This window comes from Terrapene carolina, unplaced genomic scaffold (genome assembly GCF_002925995.2).
Source record: "Terrapene carolina triunguis isolate 2854851 unplaced genomic scaffold, T_m_triunguis-2.0 Scaffold714, whole genome shotgun sequence".
Classification (NCBI taxonomy): Eukaryota; Metazoa; Chordata; order Testudines; family Emydidae; genus Terrapene; species Terrapene triunguis.
In genome coordinates, this window is record NW_020665065.1 from 14,825,908 (window position 1) to 14,847,731 (window position 21,824).

Here is a 21,824-nt window from a genome sequence, read left to right on the forward strand (position 1 = left end):
ACCCCCTCCTGCCCCAGGCTCAGCCCAAAGCCTCCGCCCGCACCCCTTCACAAACCCCTACCCCAGCCCAGTGAAAGTGAGTGAGGGTGGGGGGGAAGAGAGCAGGGGATGGAGTAGGTGGGGTCTTGGGGAAGGGGCGGGGTAGATGCTGGGTTGCCCTTACATTTAAATAGTGATCTGGGGCATAAAAAGGTTGGAGACCACTGTTGTAGAGCGTTCCATTGAGCCAGAGGAGAAAAGTTTTTTTGACTATTGTATTTATCCCAGAGCTTTAGGCAGCCTTTTAGTTAAGGTTGTGCCCTTACGTGGATACAGTTGTACTGCTGTGTTTGTGTTCTTGTTTTCTGGCAGAGGTAAGCCAGACTGCTAAACTGTCTCATGAATACAGAGAAATTGCAGTTACATCTGCTCTTATGCTGCTTTTGCAAGGGGAATCCAGGTGGCTACATAGCAACTATTTTGCAGTGGAACTGACTCAATCTGCTGTGTCCTTTTAAAACTAAGTTCAGTTTTGCCTGTTTGAAGAATAGTAAAGAGACCTCTGCTGGTTTCCTACTGCACTTGCATTGTAGGGCTTTTTCCAACCAAAAGCGATAGGAACAGAAGTGGATTGGAATTGGAGTCTGGGAAGAACGCCACTCTTCTCCCAATCATGTTTTCATCACTATTACTCATCTAAATGGGCAACAAAATGAACAGCGTGTTTCTAGATTCTTATCTCTAGGGGATGGGCACTTGGCCATAAAACAAATCAGAAGATGGAATGTTTTCAGCTGGCTAGTTTTAGGAGGTAAAGGGAGTATAGTTCCTGAAGACAAAGGCACTTTGGATCGTATTGTACATGTGTCTGAAATTGCTGTGTATTTCACTGAAGGGTTCATCTCAAGTTGCTCTCTGCCTGAATAACCATTGTAAAACTAATAGCTAATGGAGAAGAGGAGGAAGAGGCAAAGTAGAACCAGATGGGTGTATGTACACAAATACATCATTTCACGTAGTTTTGTGGTATGACACTTCTGATTTGTATCTCCTTTGTATGACCAACTCCTTAGAGTATTGGATTTGTCCAATTTTGGAAAAATGAAACCGTTTCTTCTAGAAAATTCTCACTTCTTTTTTTACTCCTACGTTTAAACACTTTCTCATACCTTGCAATTTTGAGCCCCTTGTCCCCTAGAAATAGCTGAGTCTCCTAGCTTGAACCTTTGCATATCCCATATCGCAGGACTTGACCAAGGCACACGACTGCTGAGATTAAATAATCTGCTTGCTTATGGGGGGAGGTGATATAGTGCCATTGAGAGCATGGCAATTTCATAACCTCTAGGTAATTTGTACTTGGTGCCCAGTAGAGCTTGTTGGATTTACCTCCTCCCCTGAATTTCTACAGGAAATTTATTTAAAAAGAAAAATTGAATCCATTTTGTGTTTAACTTGGCAAGCTACATAGATAAATCACCTAACTAAAGCCCCTACACCAAGCGGGCTTACAGCCGATCTTCTGTATCCTACAGTAGCAAGCAGCTGCCGACACTCAGATCTAAAATTTAAGGAAATATCCTATAAGCCAGGGGTCGGCAACCTTTCAGAAGTGGTGTGTCGAGTCTTCATTTATTCACTCTAATTTAAGGTTTCGCGTGCCAGTAATACATTTTAACATTTTTAGAAGATTTCTTTGTATAAGTCTATAATATATAACTAAACTATTGTTGTATGTAAAGTAAATAAGGTTTTTAAAATGTTTAAGAAGCTTCATTTAAAATTAAATTAAAATGCAGAGCCCCCCCGGACCAGTGGCCAGGACCAGGCAGTGTGAGGGACACTGAAAATCAGCTCGCGTGCCGCCTTTGGCACATGTGCCATAGATTGCCTACCCCTGCTATAAGCCATTTAAATTCATTGGGAAACATTCTCTAATATAATACTGCTATTTGAACCCTTGACTCAAATGTCAAATATCAAAAGCTAATAGGTAGTAATATAGCTAAATAGCTCCCACAACTTCCATACATTAGCTATGTCAAACCACAGATTCTTCGAAGTAGGAAAATAAGTGTTTGTTACAGCTGGGATTTTCAAAGCAGCTAGGTTCCCAACTCCCTTGGGTTCCTTAAAAAATCCCAGCCTACTTTTTTTACGTGCATCTTTCAAAACTTTTTGAATCCTATGGTTAACGGTTTGAAAGACATGTATGTCAGCTAACTTTTATTGAAGTTTGAGCTAACTGTGTAAAATTCTAATACCTCTACAAATGGAAAAGCCAAGGTGATATCACATTCTATGGGCAATATATCATGATACTGCTAGAGCAAGTCATTCTTATATTACTTTATTTGACTGCACTGCTGTTCTGTTATTCTTAAGGGCATGGAAAGCGTATACTGACACAACATTAATTTCATTATTTTCCAGTCAGTGCAGCAGCAACAATGTTACTTCCATTTACAATTTCATTTTCTATAGATATCAACATAAGGTTTTTTAAGACTTGCTAATATCTTCCCTTCTAATGGTTATAATACAGTACTATTATAGCATACTAAAACATTGCAATCTTGGTTTAAAACCACTTTTTGAATTTAATGTAGGTGAACCTAACTCCCCATCCCACATATTTATATATGTTTTATATGACAGCCAAGACAGTCTGATTTTTAACCTGTATAATCTCCTGTTACTAATGTGCCTGTCATGTTTGTGTGTTTTTTTTTTATAAGCCATTTGTTTGATAAATGTTTTAAATGTATCCTGTCTGGGATACTTTCAGAAGATTACATGTATTATCAGTTTACATAGTGATTTCATGCCAGCATGAAATTGCATATTTATATTTTAACATTAATGTTCATTTAAGTGTACATACGTCAGATCTCTCCAAGCAACCAAAATCTAGTCTATCTTAATTATATATGTGACATCAAACAGTATTTACATCTAAATGTTATGCTTTTGTCTGTCTTGTAAACAAATTCTAGAACTCCCTTTTTTCCCCAGGTGAAATGCAAGATACACCAGTTGTGTTTAATAGTGGCTCTAGGAAGTATTTTGATAGTTAGCCATCAGACTGAATATGGCACACTCTAGCATGACAAATAGCTATTTTAAACTGTGTACCGGGGAGATGGAGTTGGTGTACTGCGGAAACTACTCGAGTGGGCAGATACTATTCTAAATTTGGCAAAGCCTGCAGCAGAGGGAAGGTTGATAGTGCTGGTGTCGCTCGTGTTGCTGCTTTATGGCTAGAGACCAGGGGGAAAGAACTTGCTCGCTTACTTGTGCTGAGGCTTACACCAGCTTTGTGCTGCAAAATGTCATTACATCTTCCCTGCGGTATGTCAAAAATTCTTTGCCATGTTCTATTCAGATGATGATTTGTTCCTTTCTCCAGATAAAGCACAGGGTGGCAGCTAGGATTATGGATCCATTTAAAAGCTACCTGTGTAGCAGATATATTTTGATATTTTTTTTTTTATTAGCCAGCATACTAATGTTTGGCAGGCTGCCTGGAAAATATTCTAAACTCAACCCAGAGCAGGAGCCTCTGAAAAATAAGTCCTATGCATGGACAGCTTATTCTCTTAGCAGCTCTCTGGTTTCCACTCCATCATAAATATTTACCTTTATTCATCAGTTCTTAACAATCTCTTCACTGGTCTTTGTTGGCAAGAAACTAACACTGGGAATGTATGTATTTAAATTTAGTAGACCATACTAGTGGCTGGATAATGAAGTCTGAAATTATGCGGGGGGGAATAGAGTAGAAAAAAATCCTAAATGCAACTTTTTTGGGGCGGGTTCAGAATAAATAAATTTTAGAAAACAATTTAGGCTTTTTTTTTTTTTTTTTTTAGTGGTCAAGTTTAAAAGTCTGTCCACAAATCACACAATCTGTAATTAATAGAGAAACCGGCCCTTTTTAATCTTAATGTTTGCCCCCCTCCTCTTCTTCTTTTATTATTAGGTCCCAAGCCTCTGTGAAGATCTCCTGTCTTCTGTTGACCAGCCGTTGAAGATTGCTCGAGATAAGGTGGTGGGAAAGGACTATCTATTGTGTGACTACAACAGAGATGGAGATTCATATAGGTGAGCTCATATCCCAAGAATGCAGCTGATCTCATGGAAGGATCACAGTGCAAATCATTACTAAAAGATAGCGTTACTTTCCCTTCTTCCTCTTGTTTTTGAGCAAAGCTGCGCTGAGATTGACCTCAATTTGCTAATGAAGAGCTTGATTCTGCCACCTTTGTTAGACAATACCTTACTATATAAGTAGCCCCAACAGAACCAGTGGAATCATGTAAGGTGTTGTCCAACACAAGTAAGAGTGTCAGAATCAACCCCTAACATCTTCTACCTCTTTACTCTGCACTAGAAGACACTGAGTTAATCTTCCAAGAACCTGGCAATATTGCCATTAGTCTGATATCTTTGGGGGGGAGTGGGAGAGCCACTACAAACTGTGGTAGGAATGAGACACATTTTAGCACAGATGATGCACTAAGTTGATTGCTCCTGAGTCACTGGAATCTAGACTATGGCCTTAGTTGATTCACTGAAGTTTGGGAGGCTGGTCACGTGTTCAAGTATCTTGCTAAATTGGGGTGGATGCGAAGGGGAGTCCTCTGGGCTCTGTACTTTTTATCATCCAGTTGTATTTTAAAGGATTAACACCAGAGCTGGCCATCTAAAGGGACACTATTTATGCTGTCTGTAGGTGATATATTGTGGTTTCCAGGGTGGAAAATCTCTGGAGTAGAGGACAGTGGGAGAAATTGATGATGGAGGGATAGCTCAGTGGTTTGAGCATTGCCCTGCTAAACCCAGGGTTATGAGTTCAATCCTTGAGGGGGCCATTTGGGGATTTAGTTGGGGATTGGTCCTGCTTTGAGCAGGGGGTTGGACTAGATGACCTCCAGAGGTCCCTTCTAACCCTGATATTCTATGAAAACAAAATCTTCTATTTGTACAGCTCTAGGTGAGCCGCCATACTAGAAAGGAAACTTTGACTGGCATTTTCAAAGGGGACAAATGTGATTTGGGCACCTAACATTAATAGCTCACTTTGAAAATCCCACCCTAAGTTTTTAGTAGAGGCATACTGCTAAAAAATATCTCTTCCCCATAGCTAATGTGCATTGTGGACTAACTACTTAGATATTCATAATATGCAGAAGAGGGATTTCTATGAATGATTGTGCAGAAAGCTGTCTTGTTTAGGAGAGTTTGTGATTATGACTTATACCCAGTTCTGTGAACCGATACTGATCCAGGTTCTCCCCTCATTCATTTCAGTTTTTTGATCTTTTTACAATTGTTCTTTAAATTTTGGTTTAATGCTTTCAGATGAAGATCCTCTACTCTAAATTTCAACCAAGAGTAAATGGTGCCAGCACTACAAACCAGTGACTGGAGGGTCACAGTAGAAATATTTGCAGAGCCTTAAATTGGAATTGTTTTCTTTTATCCAATACCTACTTCCTTCTAATGGTTGTAATAATAGTGGCGTAGTCCCAAAGATTTCATTTTTGTGAATGTTAAATTGCCTACTGTTTACTCCTCTCTTACATGGGAGTACTAAACTACTATGTAATGGCCATCATTAATCTTTCTTTCCCAGGTTAGCAAAACAAAGCCCTCTTACCTCTGTCACTGAGTATGTATATATTCTGGGTTGTGATTAGAAAGGTTCCATTCCAAGGTTCTGGCTTCCATTGTTACTTTAAAGTAACAGCTCACATTCTTTAGTGGTGACAACTGAAAATGTTTTGCAGTAGTTCAGGCATGCCTTGCTTAAAAAGTAACATGGAGTGGTGGCTTCCACTTACTTGCTTAGAATGGTCCAAGAATTCCATTCCAAGATGAACTTTCAGAAAACAGCCCTTTTTTTTGGTGGGGGGAGCGGGGGTGGAGGGAAGGGGAATTGACCTTTCCCAAGAATGGACAGTATATCTAGTGGTGGTAAGAGACTTTGAAACACAGGTTTTCTTCCAGTTTTGAGATTGACCTACTTTGAATAAATTAATTTCTGTGTCTGTTTATTCACTCATAAAAAGGTTATGGGATTATAAAAGGATTAAAAAGAATTATAATCAGAGCCATCTCTGGGGTACGGCAAATCAAGGCGTCCCACTACGGACAGCCCTGATTATAATACTAGGTCTTTCAAAAGCAGTTCAAGAGCCATGAAAGATGTGACATACATGCAAAGTATTGTCCTTACTACAGATGATGGACATGGAGAAAATATTGAGGTTCTTTCATTCTGGGGGCTGAGGGGTGGAAGTGGGGTTGGGAAATTGCTGATGAGATGCAAAGTTGTGAAAGTAGCCTTGTCTGAGTTGCAGAGGCTGCATAAATTGTAGTGAATTCTTTAGATGTTCTGTATGGCAGGGAGCCAAGAAAGAAAGACCCTTCTAAGGTGAAGTGTTCATTGGAGTTCTATGAGATATTGCTCCAACAGAGATGATTTGCTCAGGCCCACAAAGAGGGTCTAGAAACTTTTGAAAAACTCCAGGATGTTAATTGGCTTCTGTATCCAAGTTGGTCAGTACCCAGAGTATGTTTGCATTTCCTTTGCCCAACAGATACCCTAAGGAAGCTGGCTGAGGTCAGTATGGGCAGGGGGAGAACTAAAAGCCATGAGAGGAGGTTAGAGAAGCATTTCATTTCTAGATTGCTGACTGGAAGTGGTTACGTTCTGCCTGTTCAGCCTAAGTGAAGCAAGCTTGTAGTCTCTCCTCGCTTCCAGGAGATGTTCCTATCAGTTCAGGGCAACTGCACCTGTATTCCCCCTTTGTGGTGCACCAAGGACACCCACTCTAGACTCACAGATCCTCAACTGTCTCCTCTCTTGGGCAGAGACCTGTGTATGTCTTCCTTCTGACCAGGGCTTTTCCAGACTGTTTTATTCCCAGTAAGTCGGGCTACCCAAACAGGCCATTATCTGCACTTTGCTTTCTCTTAGAAGGCTATAAACAACGTGACTGCCAGTAATTATAAGTTACCACACAACAATAAGCAAGCACATTTCTTCTTAAGGTAAAGGCATTACAAAGAAAACCTATAAAAACAATAAGTTCCTATACACATGCCAAAAACTTACAAAAGGTCATCAGTCAATCTTATGGGGCCTCAGTAGGCCAGAGTCCTTCCAACCTTTCCCAGGAAGGATTGCTCGTGGCCCCCCACTCATCCTTGGATAGAAGGTTCTGTCCATTTGCTGGATCAGAAAAAAGGCCTTGAGTCAGTTTAAACTTTAGCTGTTTATCCAAAAGTCCTTTTTGTCTGTTGGTCTCTGGAGAATCCACTTTGAACTAATATATGTGAGCCGGTGGTGGTACATCTGTGGAGATGTTACAACCTAAGTGAATTTGCTTAATCACCTCCCACTGTTCTTAGCATCTGGAGGAGCTGTGGTCAACCTCCCCAAGGAATTACATGCAATCTCTGGCCCACAATGGTGTATAAAATTAGTACAGTAAAATCTCCCAAAGATGTTGCAGGAAATTGCTACATCTGTCATATGCCACATTGGCATCTTCTCTGGCAGCCTCAAAGTAAAAGGGGATTAGATCATGGAGACTGCATTTCCCTATTCCCTCCAAGAGGTCCTTCCTCATCAGAGCTGATGCATTTTGGCAGGGCATATGGAAAGCTGGCAATGCTTCTTGTGCTGCATCTGTGCCACGGGTAGAGAACTTCAGTCTTCAAGATGCAGCCAAGCATCTTTCACTAGCCCTAAAATCAAAGGGGCACAGTTCACTTGAAAATGACACTTGTGTGACAATACTGTACCTGCTCCAATTACTTGAAAGACCTGAGATTTTGGTAACTGAAAGGCAATAGAGAAAAGCATTTTTCTCCCTATTATTTTGTGTGTGTTTAATTTGTGCATTTGGCAGTCCTTTCTGCAAGGTGAGCTTCATTATTTTCTCTGTATAATTACTCAGCTTCTCTCCCTTGCTGAAAAGATCCCTTTATAAATAACTAAAGTGGAGTAGACAAGGAATTAAAATTGTATAAATGGATTTTTAGAAAAACCTTGAGACTTTAAAAAGTAATTTTAACTAATCAATATTCTACGTGAATAAAATTTTCATAAAATATGAAGAGGGAAATTAGAGTCTCTTCTCCTTTTGGTGGTGATAGGATTAGTGATTGTCTTTTTGTTTTGCTTATACTATTGTGCGTCAACTCTGGTAGCAGCTCCACATTCACATAGTCTTGTAGGCACTGATTTGCGTTCTCCTGCAATGACACAGGTGTCTGGGGGGATATCAACTGGCAGTGGAATCCAGAGCGTGAAGGCAGAGTTTTTTTGATATAAAACTTCAAGGTCTCTGACTTTCTCCACACACTTCCATCCTAAGTATGTTTGATCGTTTTCTTAAATGGAATCCTTATGGGGAGGCTGGTGCCAACAGCACAGTTTGAAACCTGTTAGCTGAAACAAAAAGCATTCTCTCTTAAGGAAATTAGAAGCCTGATTTTTGAAATCTAAGTGCTTTTGTCCATCTGTCTTTCTTCAAATAGCCTCCATTTAAGCTTTTAAAAGTGTTCTGAGTGCTCTTCCACCAAAAACATTTTGGGTAGGGTTATGAATTTTTTTAGATAAAATTACTGCTGGCTCCAGCTGTAATGGGTTGAAAATGCCATGATCTACTAGCCAGAAAAAATGTAAGTTATAGGCTTCCCTTAAAATTCCATTCCTGCAGTCTGCAAAAGAAATCTAATACTTGCAATTAAATCATACCCACCTGAAGGAAAACTGGAACACTTGCACAGAGATTACCTGCTTCAGAGGCAAAATGAAGAGGATGTTGAAAGGCAGAACATTAATTTTGTTCTGTTTTTTTAAATTTAAATGAAGCAGAGATGCATGCTGCTTTTTCTTGCTCATATTTATTTGTGACGTGTGTAAATCTTAGCTTATCTTTGTGTAGTCCTTTTATTTTTTTTCGTCTGGGAAGGTGAGTGAAATGAATAACTTCCACTGCTACTTAGTGATGGTTACTGTTTTGCAAGGGGCTTTGGTCACACACAAATCCTCATTGGGCTGTGTGTAGCACAGGGGTCTGAAAAGGTGAAGCCTCTTTTGAAGAGTGGGACCTTAATATCTATGAAGAATAAACAGAATACACCTCTATGCCAATATAACGCTGTCCTTGGGAGCCAAAAAATCTTACCGCGTTATAGGTGAAACCGCGTTATATTGAACTTGCTTTGATCTGCCAGAGCACGCAGCCCCGCCTCCCCAGAGCGCTGTTTTAACCACGTTATATCCAAATTTTTGTTATATCTGGTCGCGTTATATCGGGGTAGAGGTGTATTTAGGAATCAGGAAGGAAATGGCCATGAAATAGCTAATCCATTATGTACAAGATTTCATGTTACAGGCTAACATCTCAAGAAAGAAGGTACAATTGATCTATAATAGATTAGGGTGCTTCTCCGCTCTAGGGCTATATTTTATAATCAAGTATAAAGGTAAATGCAGGACAGTCCTCATTCTGTGGAATGTGTTGATCCAGTTTAGTCCTTAAGGCTGAGAGTCTAAGTGAACAATGTTGCATAGAAATTCCAGGTGCCAAAAAACTTGTTTTGCATCAGAAATCTACAAATGTAGGATAAACACTTTTGCTGTCAGTGAAAATGTTATCATTTTGATACCCACAAATATCTTTGGTGTTACCCAACAAACAGCTGGGATGAAATGCGTTGGGGAGTTTGTTTTGTAGGAATGGCAATCTTCAATCGTGACCCAGAAATGTGGAATACAATGGGTTATTCTGACACAGTGATGCTAGGTGATTTACAATTTGGACAGTTAGTTCTGATCATATTTTGTTTGCAGGGAAATAGACTATGGGCAAATTAATACTGCAGCATAGGAATCTATTGAATATAGACCTTATGAATGATAGCAAGTCAGCCTCTAATACTTCTGTGCTGATGCCTTTTCTTCCTGTTCGTTCCTATTTTTACATAGTCTGTCTCTCTTGTCCATAGGCTTATGTAACATTTGGAAATAAAATGCTTTAGGACTTCTTGTGTATTGGCACTGCTTCTGTTTCTTGGATGAGATGAAAGAGCTGGCATGGGCCTTAGTCAAATTTTTAATTATGAGTGTATATAAAATTGTGTTGTTGCAATTGATTGACGGGGATAAAGAAGTTGAAACATCCATTCAGAGTTATAATCCCTTTATGGGCAAAGGTTTTGAAACATTTTCTTTTATTGGATGACATTGAACAAATCCTGTAGTAGGCGTGGGAATAAACAATTCTTTAGATTTAGGAGCTTTCTGACCCTCAGCTTTGCAAGAGGAGAGTTAAATTCAGATTATTTTTAGCGGTATTGGGTAACTCGTGTTTTAGGCAGGTTAAAGAACTCCATCTAACGGGAGGAACTGTATCTTGTTCAATCGTTTGCCATGCTAATACTTGCTGTAGGTTAGAACTGAAGTCATACTGTTCCCATATCACAACATAATTCGGTTCAAAGGGAGCAGGTAACAAAAGCCCACCTGTAAGTATGAAAAAGGTGACCTTAAAAGAGGGTTAGATGTTTGGGAGGGTGGAGGGGAACATGGAAAATTACTAACGGGTCATAGGAGCAACAAGAGAGAAATCAGTGGGGGAATCTGCTCAACATCGTAGATATCTCTGCACAAGTGCTGGGTGTATGGGGAATAAACAGAAAGAACTGGAAGTATTAGTACATAAACTATACTATGACTTAATTGGCATCACAGACTTGGTGGGATAAGTCTCATGGCTGGTATATTGGTATAATGGGGTATAGCTCGTTCAGGAATGACAGGCAGGGTAAAGGGAGGAGGTGTTGTGTTTTTACATCAAAAATATATACATTTGTTCTGAGGTTCAGAAGGAGATGGGAGGCAGACGAGTTGAGTCTCTCTCTAAGTAAGGATAAATGGGGTAAGAAATAGGGATGATGTCTATAGTAGACCGCTACCATCACAACCAAATCAGAAGTGGAGGTGGATGAGGCATTTCTAGAATAAATAACAGAAATATCCAAAACACAAGACCTGGTAGTAATGGGGGACTTTACTTTTCTAACAGCTGTCTGGGTAGTTAATAATATGTCAAAACACAAAATTTCCAATAAGTTCTTGAAATGTATTAGGGACAACTTTTTTGGAGTAAGTAACCAGGGGGACAGCCATTTTAGACTTGACTCTGACCAACAGGGAGGGCCTGGGAAGTAATTGTCCCACTCTACTCAACATGGGTGAGGCCTCAACTGGAGTAGTGTGTCCAGTTCTGGCCACCAAACTTTGAGAGATATAGACCAATTGGAGAGAGTCCAGGGGAGAGCAACAAAAATGATAAAAGGTTTAGAAAACCTGACTGATAAGGATTTAAAAAACTAGGCATGTTTAGTCTTGAGAAAAGGCTACTGAGTAGGGGGAGCTGATAAGGGCTGTTATAGAGGATGATGATCAGATGTTCTCCATGTCGGATGAGGATAGGGCAAGAAGCAGTGAGCTTAATTTGCAGCAAGGGAGATCTTAGATTAAGTATTGGGAAAGACTTTCTAACTCTAAGGGTAGTTAAACTCCGGAATAGGCTTCCAAGGGAGGGTGTGGAATCCCCGTCAATAGAGGTTTTAAAAAAACAGGTTGGACAAACACTTGCCAAGGATGGTTTAGGTTTCTTGGTTCTGACACAGCACAGAGTGCTAGACTTGATGGCTTCTCAAGGTCCCTTCCAGCCCTAAATTTCTATGATTCTATGCTGCATAGCTTCCATTTGGATGGACAAGACCCCTTACTTCCTTGGATAATTATAACTTACTAAGGTTAATCCTAGGTTGGTTGTTTCGCCATGAAAATGGTTTGATAACTTGATCCAGGAATTTTTATAATGGGGAAGGTTTGTAAGTAGCAGTCTGGAAGGCTGGAGACGCTGGTTGTTTATCAGATCAGTCTGAATTTTGTTGAGTAGTGGTGGAGTGTTTAAAGATATTGTTTAGATTTACTGATATTACCCCTAGACATAAAAAGTCTATAGGTGCCCGTCATAACTGAAAATATTTTATTAGTGTCTGTTTTTGTAAGGGTGCAGTTTTCAGTTAATTTTAAGACCACCCAGCTTCCCAAGAGAAAGGAGTTCGATCTCTTCAAGGTGGAGAGGTTGAGTATGTTAGCAAGTTGTCCAGCAAAAGTAAAACTCCACGTTTCCAATTTTGACTCCTGCAATAGATTAGGTGATGGAAATGGGGATGGCCATGAGTTCAGAGGCCAGTGTTTATAATAGGGGATAGGCAGTCTTGTGTGTTTCCTCTTGCCAGCTTAAAGGGCTCTGAATATATTAGACAATATGGTTGCAGTTGGCATTTGATAAAATAGATTGATGCATGCATAAAATTTGGATCCCAAACTGAGCACTTCTAAGATTATAAAGAAAAAGACCAAGGAAATGCTGTCATGTGCCATCTGAAGCAAGAGTAGGAATGGGTGCATCACTTCTGTGCCATTGTATATTGTTGCTACATTAAAGCTAGATTAATCAGCATGTTTAATAAATGTTGGGAATACGGAAGTCAAAATGCTGGGAGACACCATAGTAAGAACATTCTGTATGTGAATGAAGGAGATGGTATGTTAAGTACATAGTTCCAGGTTTTGTAGCCTGAAGATTAGATGGTTGGGTTTTTGTTTGGAATAACTGTACATTTTGTGTAAATAGTTGGTGTGGTAAGGAAACTTCTTATAAAAACTGGAGTGGCCATCAGAACCAGCTTGGATAGGTTAATTGTATATTAGATTTTGTTCAGAGCAGGGTTGTCCTTTACACTTTGATACTTTCTGCTGATTTGAGGAATGTTTCACTTCTGTTGGAACTTTTGGATGTCAGAACTATGCTTCTCTTCAGAGGTATCTAGCAGACAAACTCAGAAATGCTATCTTGTTGAGTAGTTTTACCCAGTATATTTGAGTTTTTAGCAAAGTATCTTAAGAATGCCCACCTACTTCTTTGGATGCCTTTGATAATCCTTTGTAAATAAAGACCCATCAGTTATCCCAGATCAAATCAAATAACCCAGTAATAACCTAAGAAAAATTGATCAACCTCCCCACAAAGTCACCACCAGAGACCCATTTCGCTAACCTTCCTTGATTGAGTCTATAAATATGTTGGGTTTCAGATTATAAGTCAGCCAGCATTTTACCATGTTCACTTCTGCAATAGCTGCTTTCCACATGTTCTTAGGGCTCTGAGGACCTAATTCTCACAGCTGGTCCTAGTAAAACATTTGTCCACCTCACAGGTGATCACCTGACCTCTTTTTCACCCAATAAACAATTGACTTGGAAGCTGGAATATTTGATCCAGTCTGTTATGAAGGGCAAAACAACTATTGATGGGAAAAGGTGTTCAGTGTCCCTGTTAAGTAATGCATAATTGATTATTGGAGAGGAGGGGGCTGCAAGGGCACTTCTGGTCAACACAGGTTTCCTGCTCACTGGTTCCCTTTCACCTGGAGGAGTAGCAAAATGTCATCTGGAATTGCAGAAACACAACTTAGTTTTCAGGACTTATGTGCTTAAAAAAGGATGGGGGGGGGGAAAGCCATTTAGGAACAGAGGCTGCAACTATGAACATAAATAGCACACATGTTGTATGACTGCTGCAGACTGTATGGGAGACTTGCAGTTTGCACCGGGTGCAGGTTCTATTTTATTCATTCCTCAGAGGGTGCGTGATAGAGGCTGCTGTCCTGTCTGCAGCTCTCTGATGCTGTCTGGTTTGAGATTTTAGATCTATATTTGTACTGTCTTATGTGTATATTTGTACTGTTTCACTTATGAATGCCGCCAAGCCTGCACTTTCGGGGGTGGGGAACCCTTGTTTTGTGTGTGAATCTTTCTGACTTGACAGAATTCTCTGTTAAACAAGTAATACCGTCTTGTAACATTCACTACACCAATTGAGTTTTCTTTTTTTAAAATGGGAAATTGCTGCCTGAAAAGTCTTCCTGTGGCTGGATGTGACACAATGACTTGACTCTTACGTTAATAACGTAGCTGAATTCGAAGTACCTTAGTCTGAACTTACCGCGGGTCCAGACGCGGCAGGCAGGCTCCCCCGTCGATGCCGCGTACTCCTCTCGCCGAGCTGGAGTACTGGCGTCGACGGCGAGCACTTCCGGGATCGATTTATCGCATCTAAACCAGACGCGATAAATCGATCCCAGAACATCGATTGCCTGCCGCCGGACCCTCCGGAGCCAAATCCAGCAGAGAGGAGTAGGAGAGGAATGAAATGTGGCGGAAGCAAGGCCAGACGGAAACAGACTATTCTTTGTGCTTTGCGTTCAATAGATGTCAAGCTAGACACCTCTTAGAGAAATTAATAACAAATGGCGGTTACCGAAGGAAAAGGCCCTGGCGTATGGACTACATTAAACCTGATGTGTGTTAGCAGACTGGAGCATTTTAAAAAGCACCTTTGCAAAGGCTAGGGATACCTTTTTAAACTAGCAATGATTATATGCAGGTTGGTTGTTCACAGGGGAAATGCAAAGGAGAATGTGGGCTTATAAAATGGGAATTCTAAAATTCTCAGAGGCAGGCACAAGGCTCCATCAACCCTTTAATACCAAGCATTTCACTGAGAGCACGCAATCTCTGCCACCTGCAGAAATTCATTAAAAAACCTGCAGTTTTATAAATCCTGTTAATTCTTGCATACTGTTTAAATGTTTTCCTGATGGTGGCACAAAAGTAGTAGTGTGTTTTATAAAACCAGTTAGTGGAAGAGAACTTGAATCTTATTTGTAGGCTATATAGTATTGGCTCAAAACCTGACAAATCTCATGGTGTACAAAAACTCCCAAATAAACTACCCAGTCTAACTGGATACAAAATCTTTCAAGTAAGCAGTTTTAATGGCTAAAGCTTCAGTGGCTTCCACCATTAAGGAACCCCCTCCCCCCCAATTCCAAAGAGCCACTACTGAAAATTACTCATACTTGGGGGAAAAAAAAAAAAAACCAAGCACCAAACATGACTGCACCTATACTGGTAACACAAAGATAAGAGGTGATCCATAGGGAAAGTTAGAAGCTATAAACAAGTTTTAGGAATCTGAGTCCCCTTGCCATTAATGTTCAGAAATGGCTGTTTATGATCCAATTTTGACAGATTAATAGTTCTTGTTGCAAGTTCAAACATCTGTGGTTTGAGCCTACACTTCTCAAAGCCTTTCAGAGTTGCCTTGATTGTCTAAGTTTCTTTTTTTTTCTCCCCCTTGCCTCCCCACAGATCACCATGGAGTAACAAATACGATCCTCCTCTAGAAGACGGTGCCATGCCATCCGCTCGCCTGCGCAAGCTGGAGGTGGAAGCCAACAATGCCTTTGACCAGTACAGAGACTTGTAGGTCAATTCTACCATGTAGAACCCTCTGCTTTCTTTGCTTCCGTCATTCACATATCTTGAGTCTAGGAAATACATTCACTAGCAGCCTTTGAGAGTGGCTTGCAGTGTGTATTGGAGGTAGAAGGGCACACAAAGGCTTATTGACTGTTGATATACTTTATCCATTTGTAACATGAGTAGAGTAAGGAGTGATCAAACAAGTCAACTGATACTGAAGCCAAGCTCTGAAGGGGATACAGGGGCAGAATTCTTTCCTGGCACACCTGCATTTCTTTTTCTAACTGCAGTCCTGCCCTGGAATGACCTGTGTTCTTATTTGTCTTGACCAGTTCAGTCTTAAGCCATCTGTTCTTCCTCTTTCTCCCAGCCCTCCAAAACTGAGTCCTCTGAAAGAAAACATCTCAACAGCAGGGAGTAAATTTTAAAGAGACTTGAAGTGATTTGTACATCCTCTTGTAAACAATATTTGCAGGTGTACTGAAATATATTCAGTTGTGTGGTTTATTTTAACTTCGCTGTTAGTGCAAGGATCATTCAGTAAGATTTGTATCAGAGGGGGAGCTGTGTTAGTCTGGATCTGTAAAAAGCGACAGAGTCCTGTGGCACCTTATAGACTAACAGATGTATTGGAGCATAAGCTTTCGTGGGTGAATACCCACGAAAGCTTATGCTCCATACCCACGAAAGCTTATGCTCCAATACGTCTGTTAGTCTATAAGGTGCCACAGGACTCTTTGTCGCTTTTTTCAGTAAGACTTGTATCTTTCCAAACAGTCAGGTGCTATTTTTTCACACCAGTAGAGACAGAATTCCATTAAAAACTTTGAAACCAAGTAGAATGCCCTGTTTTCTGGACTCCAGCAGGCTAGACTGGCTAATTCTCCATTACTTTCCATTCCACGTGCCTGGAAAGTGGGAATTAACAGATCATATGTAGAAAAACTATTGTCGGGGGACAGTTTAGCACTAGTAAATTGACAGTCTCTCTCTAAGCTTTTAGTGGCAACATTTCTAAATCCTTACTGAATAACTTTTTTGAAAGCTGAGGCTGGACTGGGTTTTAACTCCTCTTTCATCATAGGGCTTGATTTATTATCCGATTTAGCAAGGGGTTTGTATAGTCCTTGGTCTCTTAGTCACTGCTGGGATGTAAATAGTAATTCTATTAATGTCACAGTTCACACATATATAGTAGACTGAAATATAAATGCTGTATTATTGGAGATTTCTAACTACTATAAAAAGCATGTGAGCAAATCTCAATGGCTTATGCATGTGTTACTAGAAGCTAGTGATTAAAAACACAGCCTTAGATGTAGTTACTTACCATGGTTAATACTTAGACTACTCAGGCACTAACAAATGCAGGCAAAAAGTAAAGATTTTTAGTTCTTGACCACTTCCTTTGTTTTGTTCATCTGACCTGCTATAAATGTTTATCTGGCAAGATATTAAATCTTGGTGCTTTTTTAAAAGGGTAACCTTCTGTAGAATACCACTGAGATTCTTAAATGTATGTTTTGACTTCATGTTTTGTAATACTTTATACACACACACACACCCTATATCAAAAGAATGTTAAAGTCGCAAAGTTAAGCGCTCAAAAGTTAGGAAATGCCAGAATTAAGGTTGACTGTGCAACTTAAATTCAGTCCCCTTGTGCGTTATGATACAATCTTTAATTACGTGATCACAAACTATTTTCTTCTCCCTGTGTCCTTATCTGATCTCTGTTGCCGCTTCCCCACATTGGCTCTCAGTCTGGTTTCCCCTCACTTTTTGCCCAGCCAGTCCTAGTCTACATCCCTGTCTCCTAAACTCCTGGTCCTAGTCTACTCCCTCTATTGCTGCCCCACCTTGGTCAAATTCTTGTCCCCTCTGCATTCCAGTCTGCCTGGGTGGCAGCAGGGGAAGCATTGAGAGCACACTCATTGCTCTCATTTCTATTACGCAGGCACCAAAGCGGCCCTCAGGAGTTGAGAGCAACAGTTGCAGTGAAAATCCTGCTCTCAGCCCCTACAGCAAGCTTGGAGGATATCTTCAGAGAATTTAGCTGCCAAACCCCTTAACAAGTCTCTGCTGAGCATGTGCAAATGAACATTTTCTGAGGCTTATTATCTGTGCAAGTTGGGGTCTTTTTCTAGAGGGATAACAAAGGGCACATCCCTGACATACAGGCAAACCTCTTCCAAATTTCAAGCCTCTGCTCTAAAGCATTGTAGTGTTAGTTTCTCGAACAAAATCGTTGCAAACATTTTTTAAATGTGGATAAAGCCATGTATTTTTCCCTATATCTGCCTGAGACAAACCACTTTGCATGTGAAACTTCAGCCAGAAAGGTTAGTTTGGTACATTATTAGCAAGTGAAAATAGGGTCTTATAATGGGAAGTACTGGGGAGCCTTAACTGTAGACATTGCTACCTGTACTTCCTGTAATACACTATGTAGGCTGAGACTGTACTCAGTTAAAATGCAAGATCATAAAAGTCTGCACTTATTATGCTGTATCTGGTACCAATGTGCGTACGGTGCTGTTTAGGCAAGTGGGACCTATCGAGCTCTCTTTATTCATCAAGAGGACTCTGAGAGCATAACTGGAGTAATTTGTGATACCAAAGTCTTTGAATTAATTTTCTGTTCGAATGACATTGCACAGAAAATGTATCTCTGCCCCCTGTAGTTTGTTTGAAGGGAGGAGAATGTTTTTAGTTATTTTAAACATAGATTATCAAGTCTAAATAGCTCTCATTATTGGATGCTTGCGATTATCCCCACTGATTCATCTAATCATTTTAGTTAGCTAGTTCCATTGCATATTGCAGTGCTGCTGGTTAAATGCAGTGACACCCAATCATATTCACACTTGGAAAATATGATGATATAACACAGCTGTTACATTTTGACTAGCTAGTACTGGATTTAAGTATGCATCAGTGTGTTATGCCCATCATTCATATGGGGAAACTGAGGCCACTCATGCTCTTTAACAGGGAGTATTCAGTGTGCTCATGAAATTGGGAATAACTAACCACATTTCTCTTCTTGTATATTTAATAAAAAAAAACGTCAAGAATTTTACTGCTTGAGTTGGTGAAGGTACTTCAGCCATGCATCCTAGCAGCCAAGATTAAAATTGTAACTGCGTGTCTAGTTTTATTACTACATTTAACTTGATGTTAACAGTCACAACTTGCTTTCATATTGTTGAAAATAGAGGCTGTTAATTACTTACGGCAATATTTAAGGACTCTAGCAATCCACTGAGAATAGAATCCCCATCTTTTTCCAGCAAAGAGAAGTCTCTAGTCACTGACCAGGTCCTAAAGAGATGAAAATGAATTGGTCCGTGGAACTAAGGTGGTCCTAATTGTACCTGTCTCATCAGATGGATTTACTACCTTTCAAAACAAGTTTAATCTGCAGGAAGCAACACAGATTTCTTTAATATTTAGGTGAACCATGCTGCAACACATTTGGAGTGTAGTACATAATAATCTACAGAAATAAAAAAATTGATAAAAGGAAATTGCATTCAGAGTTAATCTTTCAGTTTGGCAGGCCAACTTTTAGAGAGGCTGCTTTATTAAAGGGGATGGGTGAGGCATTCCTTACGCAGACGTCTTTCTTATGTCCTCAGTCAGAAATGACTGAGACGCTACACATTGTGACATGCAGAGCAGTCAGACTAAATAAGAGTGACTATGAGGGCAGGACTCTTTTTGGAACTTTATGATCATCTCAGAAGGGCACTGAAGGAAGAAAAGTATGGCTTCTATTTTCCTGAATTATCCTAAAATTCCTTTATGCTTAGGGAGAATTTTCAAACAGGGACCGGGAAACATGACGATTGTAAATGTTCATGATGCCTGACATTGGAATTTTTTTTAATTTTTATTTTTTAATTTTATTTTTTTTAGCTGAAGCAGGCATGGAGCGATGTGAACAGCATAGGTAGTTTCTTACTGTAGTCCTTGAGTCTGAGTTTTCCTTCAACACACAGCTGGGTTTGGATGTCGGCAATCCACGATTGCTCTGACTTTAAAAAATGCATAACTAAAAATTAATATTTCTGATCGGTGTTCACGGATCCTGCTGGCCACCAAACAGTACTGCCCACATGTTCCTAGTCATGGAAGATTGACTGGAGCTTTTTAAAAAACAGCCTCTTGTCTTTCTTCAGTTGCATATAACTTTAGCAGCTGATGTGAACAATACATACTACTGGAAAGCTGGGGATTTCAAGCTTTCAGATAGAATAAATATTGCTTCTGACTCTAGCAGTTACCACTGTAACAGCTGCTGAAATCTTGGGAATTTAAGTGTGTGGAGAGCTGAAAGGGGAAAGCAATATGATAGTTGCAATGATGCAGTTCTGATGGTCTGCTATAGCTGGGGAAAAAAATGCTGCATGTCCATGAGAAAACCAGAAGTAGCTCTGATTCTTGAAGTGCCTGACTAAAGGTGTCACTGGTCCCTCTGGTTTGGCAGTGCTTTTTTGTGGCACTGGTCAAGGCCTGAATGGTGCAGCAATTCCAATACACTGGACCAGTGTGGTTATAAATTCCCAGTAAAAGCCAGACACCTCCCAGCGCTGTAAAATGTCTCAAACCAGATTTGGAATTATTGTGTGTGAACCTAGAAAACTGAGTAGGCGGCTGACTGTCTTAGAGCGGTCTTATATTGAAGTGACACAGCCTCTCTGGGGGAGGGAATTCATGCTCTAAAGGAACCACATCTTAGTAACCCTTTTCACTTTGCAGGAAATATACAAAAACGCTTCTGAATGATACTCTAGAAACTCATTTTCACCACTTCAGAATGTCAGTCACATTGAACAGATAGGTTCTTCGTTGAAGTGATACAACTTTTAGCCACACTTTGTGTGGCAAACTTAAAAAAGCCACACCTCTGAAGGCACCTTGCCGTTGCTTGCATTGTTATGCCTGTCTTCTGCATTGCAGATGAAGGAGAAGGGAACCCCAGAACTTCCTTGATGACAGTAGTGCCTCTGGGGTTGTTAGAGCAGATGCTGAGTGTATTGCAACAGTCATTCAACAGGCTAAGTATAAACATCTCCCTCTTCCTCCAGTGTAGAGGATATTTTATATGCAATACTTGAAAGTGAAGCCTGAAACAGTTGTGCTGTTATGTTTCTGCCAGAGGGGTAACAGACATGTTACCAACAGCTAATATAAAATTTAAACAGCAAGTATAATTTCTTCTGTTTAAAAAAAAAAAAAAAATGGAGAGAAGAATTTTAATGAGAACTCCAGGCTCTAGTATATATTCCCCAGGCAGTTAAATGTCTTCCATAGTGAGGGTTCATCTTGGGGTTTGCACAAGCACTTTGGGGCTTTGCTTTATCTTAACTCCAGCACTTTCCTTTGCTGATTAGTTGTTGGTACCTCTTGCTCACAGTTCTCAAGGTAACAGAAGTTGTTTGGTCATTGGTCAGAGCCGCCAATGACAGTAAGATGCTGCAATGCACTTCATCATGGCAACAGAGATCAATTGTGTAGATAACTTAAAACAGCAAAACAATTTATATTGCAAATCCCACCAGAGATGCTGCTAGCATACCAGGAAGTGGAGGTTAGAACAGGGATCGGCAACCTTTGGCATGCGGCCCCCCAAGGCAAGCACCCTGGTGGACCGGGCCGGTTTGTTTACCTGCCGCGTCCACAGGTTCAGCCGATCGCGGCTCCCACTGGCTGCGGTTCACTGCTCTAGGCCAATGGTGTCTGCGGGAAGTGGCGCGGGCCGAGGGATGTGCTGGCCGCCACTTCCCGCAGCCCTCATTGGCCTGGAGCGGCAAACCGCGGCCAGTGGGAGCCACGATCGGCTGAACCTGCGGACGCGGCAGGTAAACAAACCGGCCCGGTCCACCAGGGTGCTTGCCTTGGGGGGCCGCATGCCAAAGGTTGCCGATCCCTGGGTTAGAAGAATCTTGTAAAGCTCTCTCTCTCTCTGATGTTGAATAATATTTTAAAATTGGGAACCATATTGTCTTCTCTTAGGGCTTTCTGAATTTGAATTCTGAATTAGATCTGTCATCTTTAAATAATCTGACTTTGACGTTGTCTCATTAGTAAGCAGTTGTCTGGAATTATTGCTGTCAGACAATGTAATAGGCTTGACTACGGACCAGTCAGTCTGGGAGATTGCAGGCAAGAATAATAAATTGGATAAAAGCAAAGCTCTTCTTGACCAGGCCCAAAGTAATGCTAAGCCCTTGGTTCTCAGAGTTCATTCCATATGGCAAATGCTTCATTTTCTGGTTTTAAAAGATTTTGGACAGATTATTCCAATGTCATTTCTTGGGGTGGAAGAGAAATATATCCATCTCTTGAAGAATTGAGTGTTTTTTGTGAGCAGGTTCTATTCCCAACCTGTTTTTTCAAATACAGGCAA

At 40.5% G+C, this 21,824-nt stretch overlaps 1 protein-coding gene across 2 annotated transcripts in view; it reads left to right on the forward strand.

Annotated features, from left to right (window-relative positions):
• Positions 1-21,824, forward strand: part of CAPZB (capping actin protein of muscle Z-line subunit beta) — a 120,723-nt gene that overhangs the window by 59,628 nt on the left and 39,271 nt on the right. For both annotated transcript variants that reach the window (XM_026659951.2, XM_026659950.1), the window contains exons 3-4: positions 3,962-4,083; positions 15,296-15,409. In XM_026659951.2, coding sequence (XP_026515736.1) covers positions 3,962-4,083; positions 15,296-15,409 — 236 coding nt within the window. The remainder of the gene's footprint in view (positions 1-3,961; positions 4,084-15,295; positions 15,410-21,824) is intronic.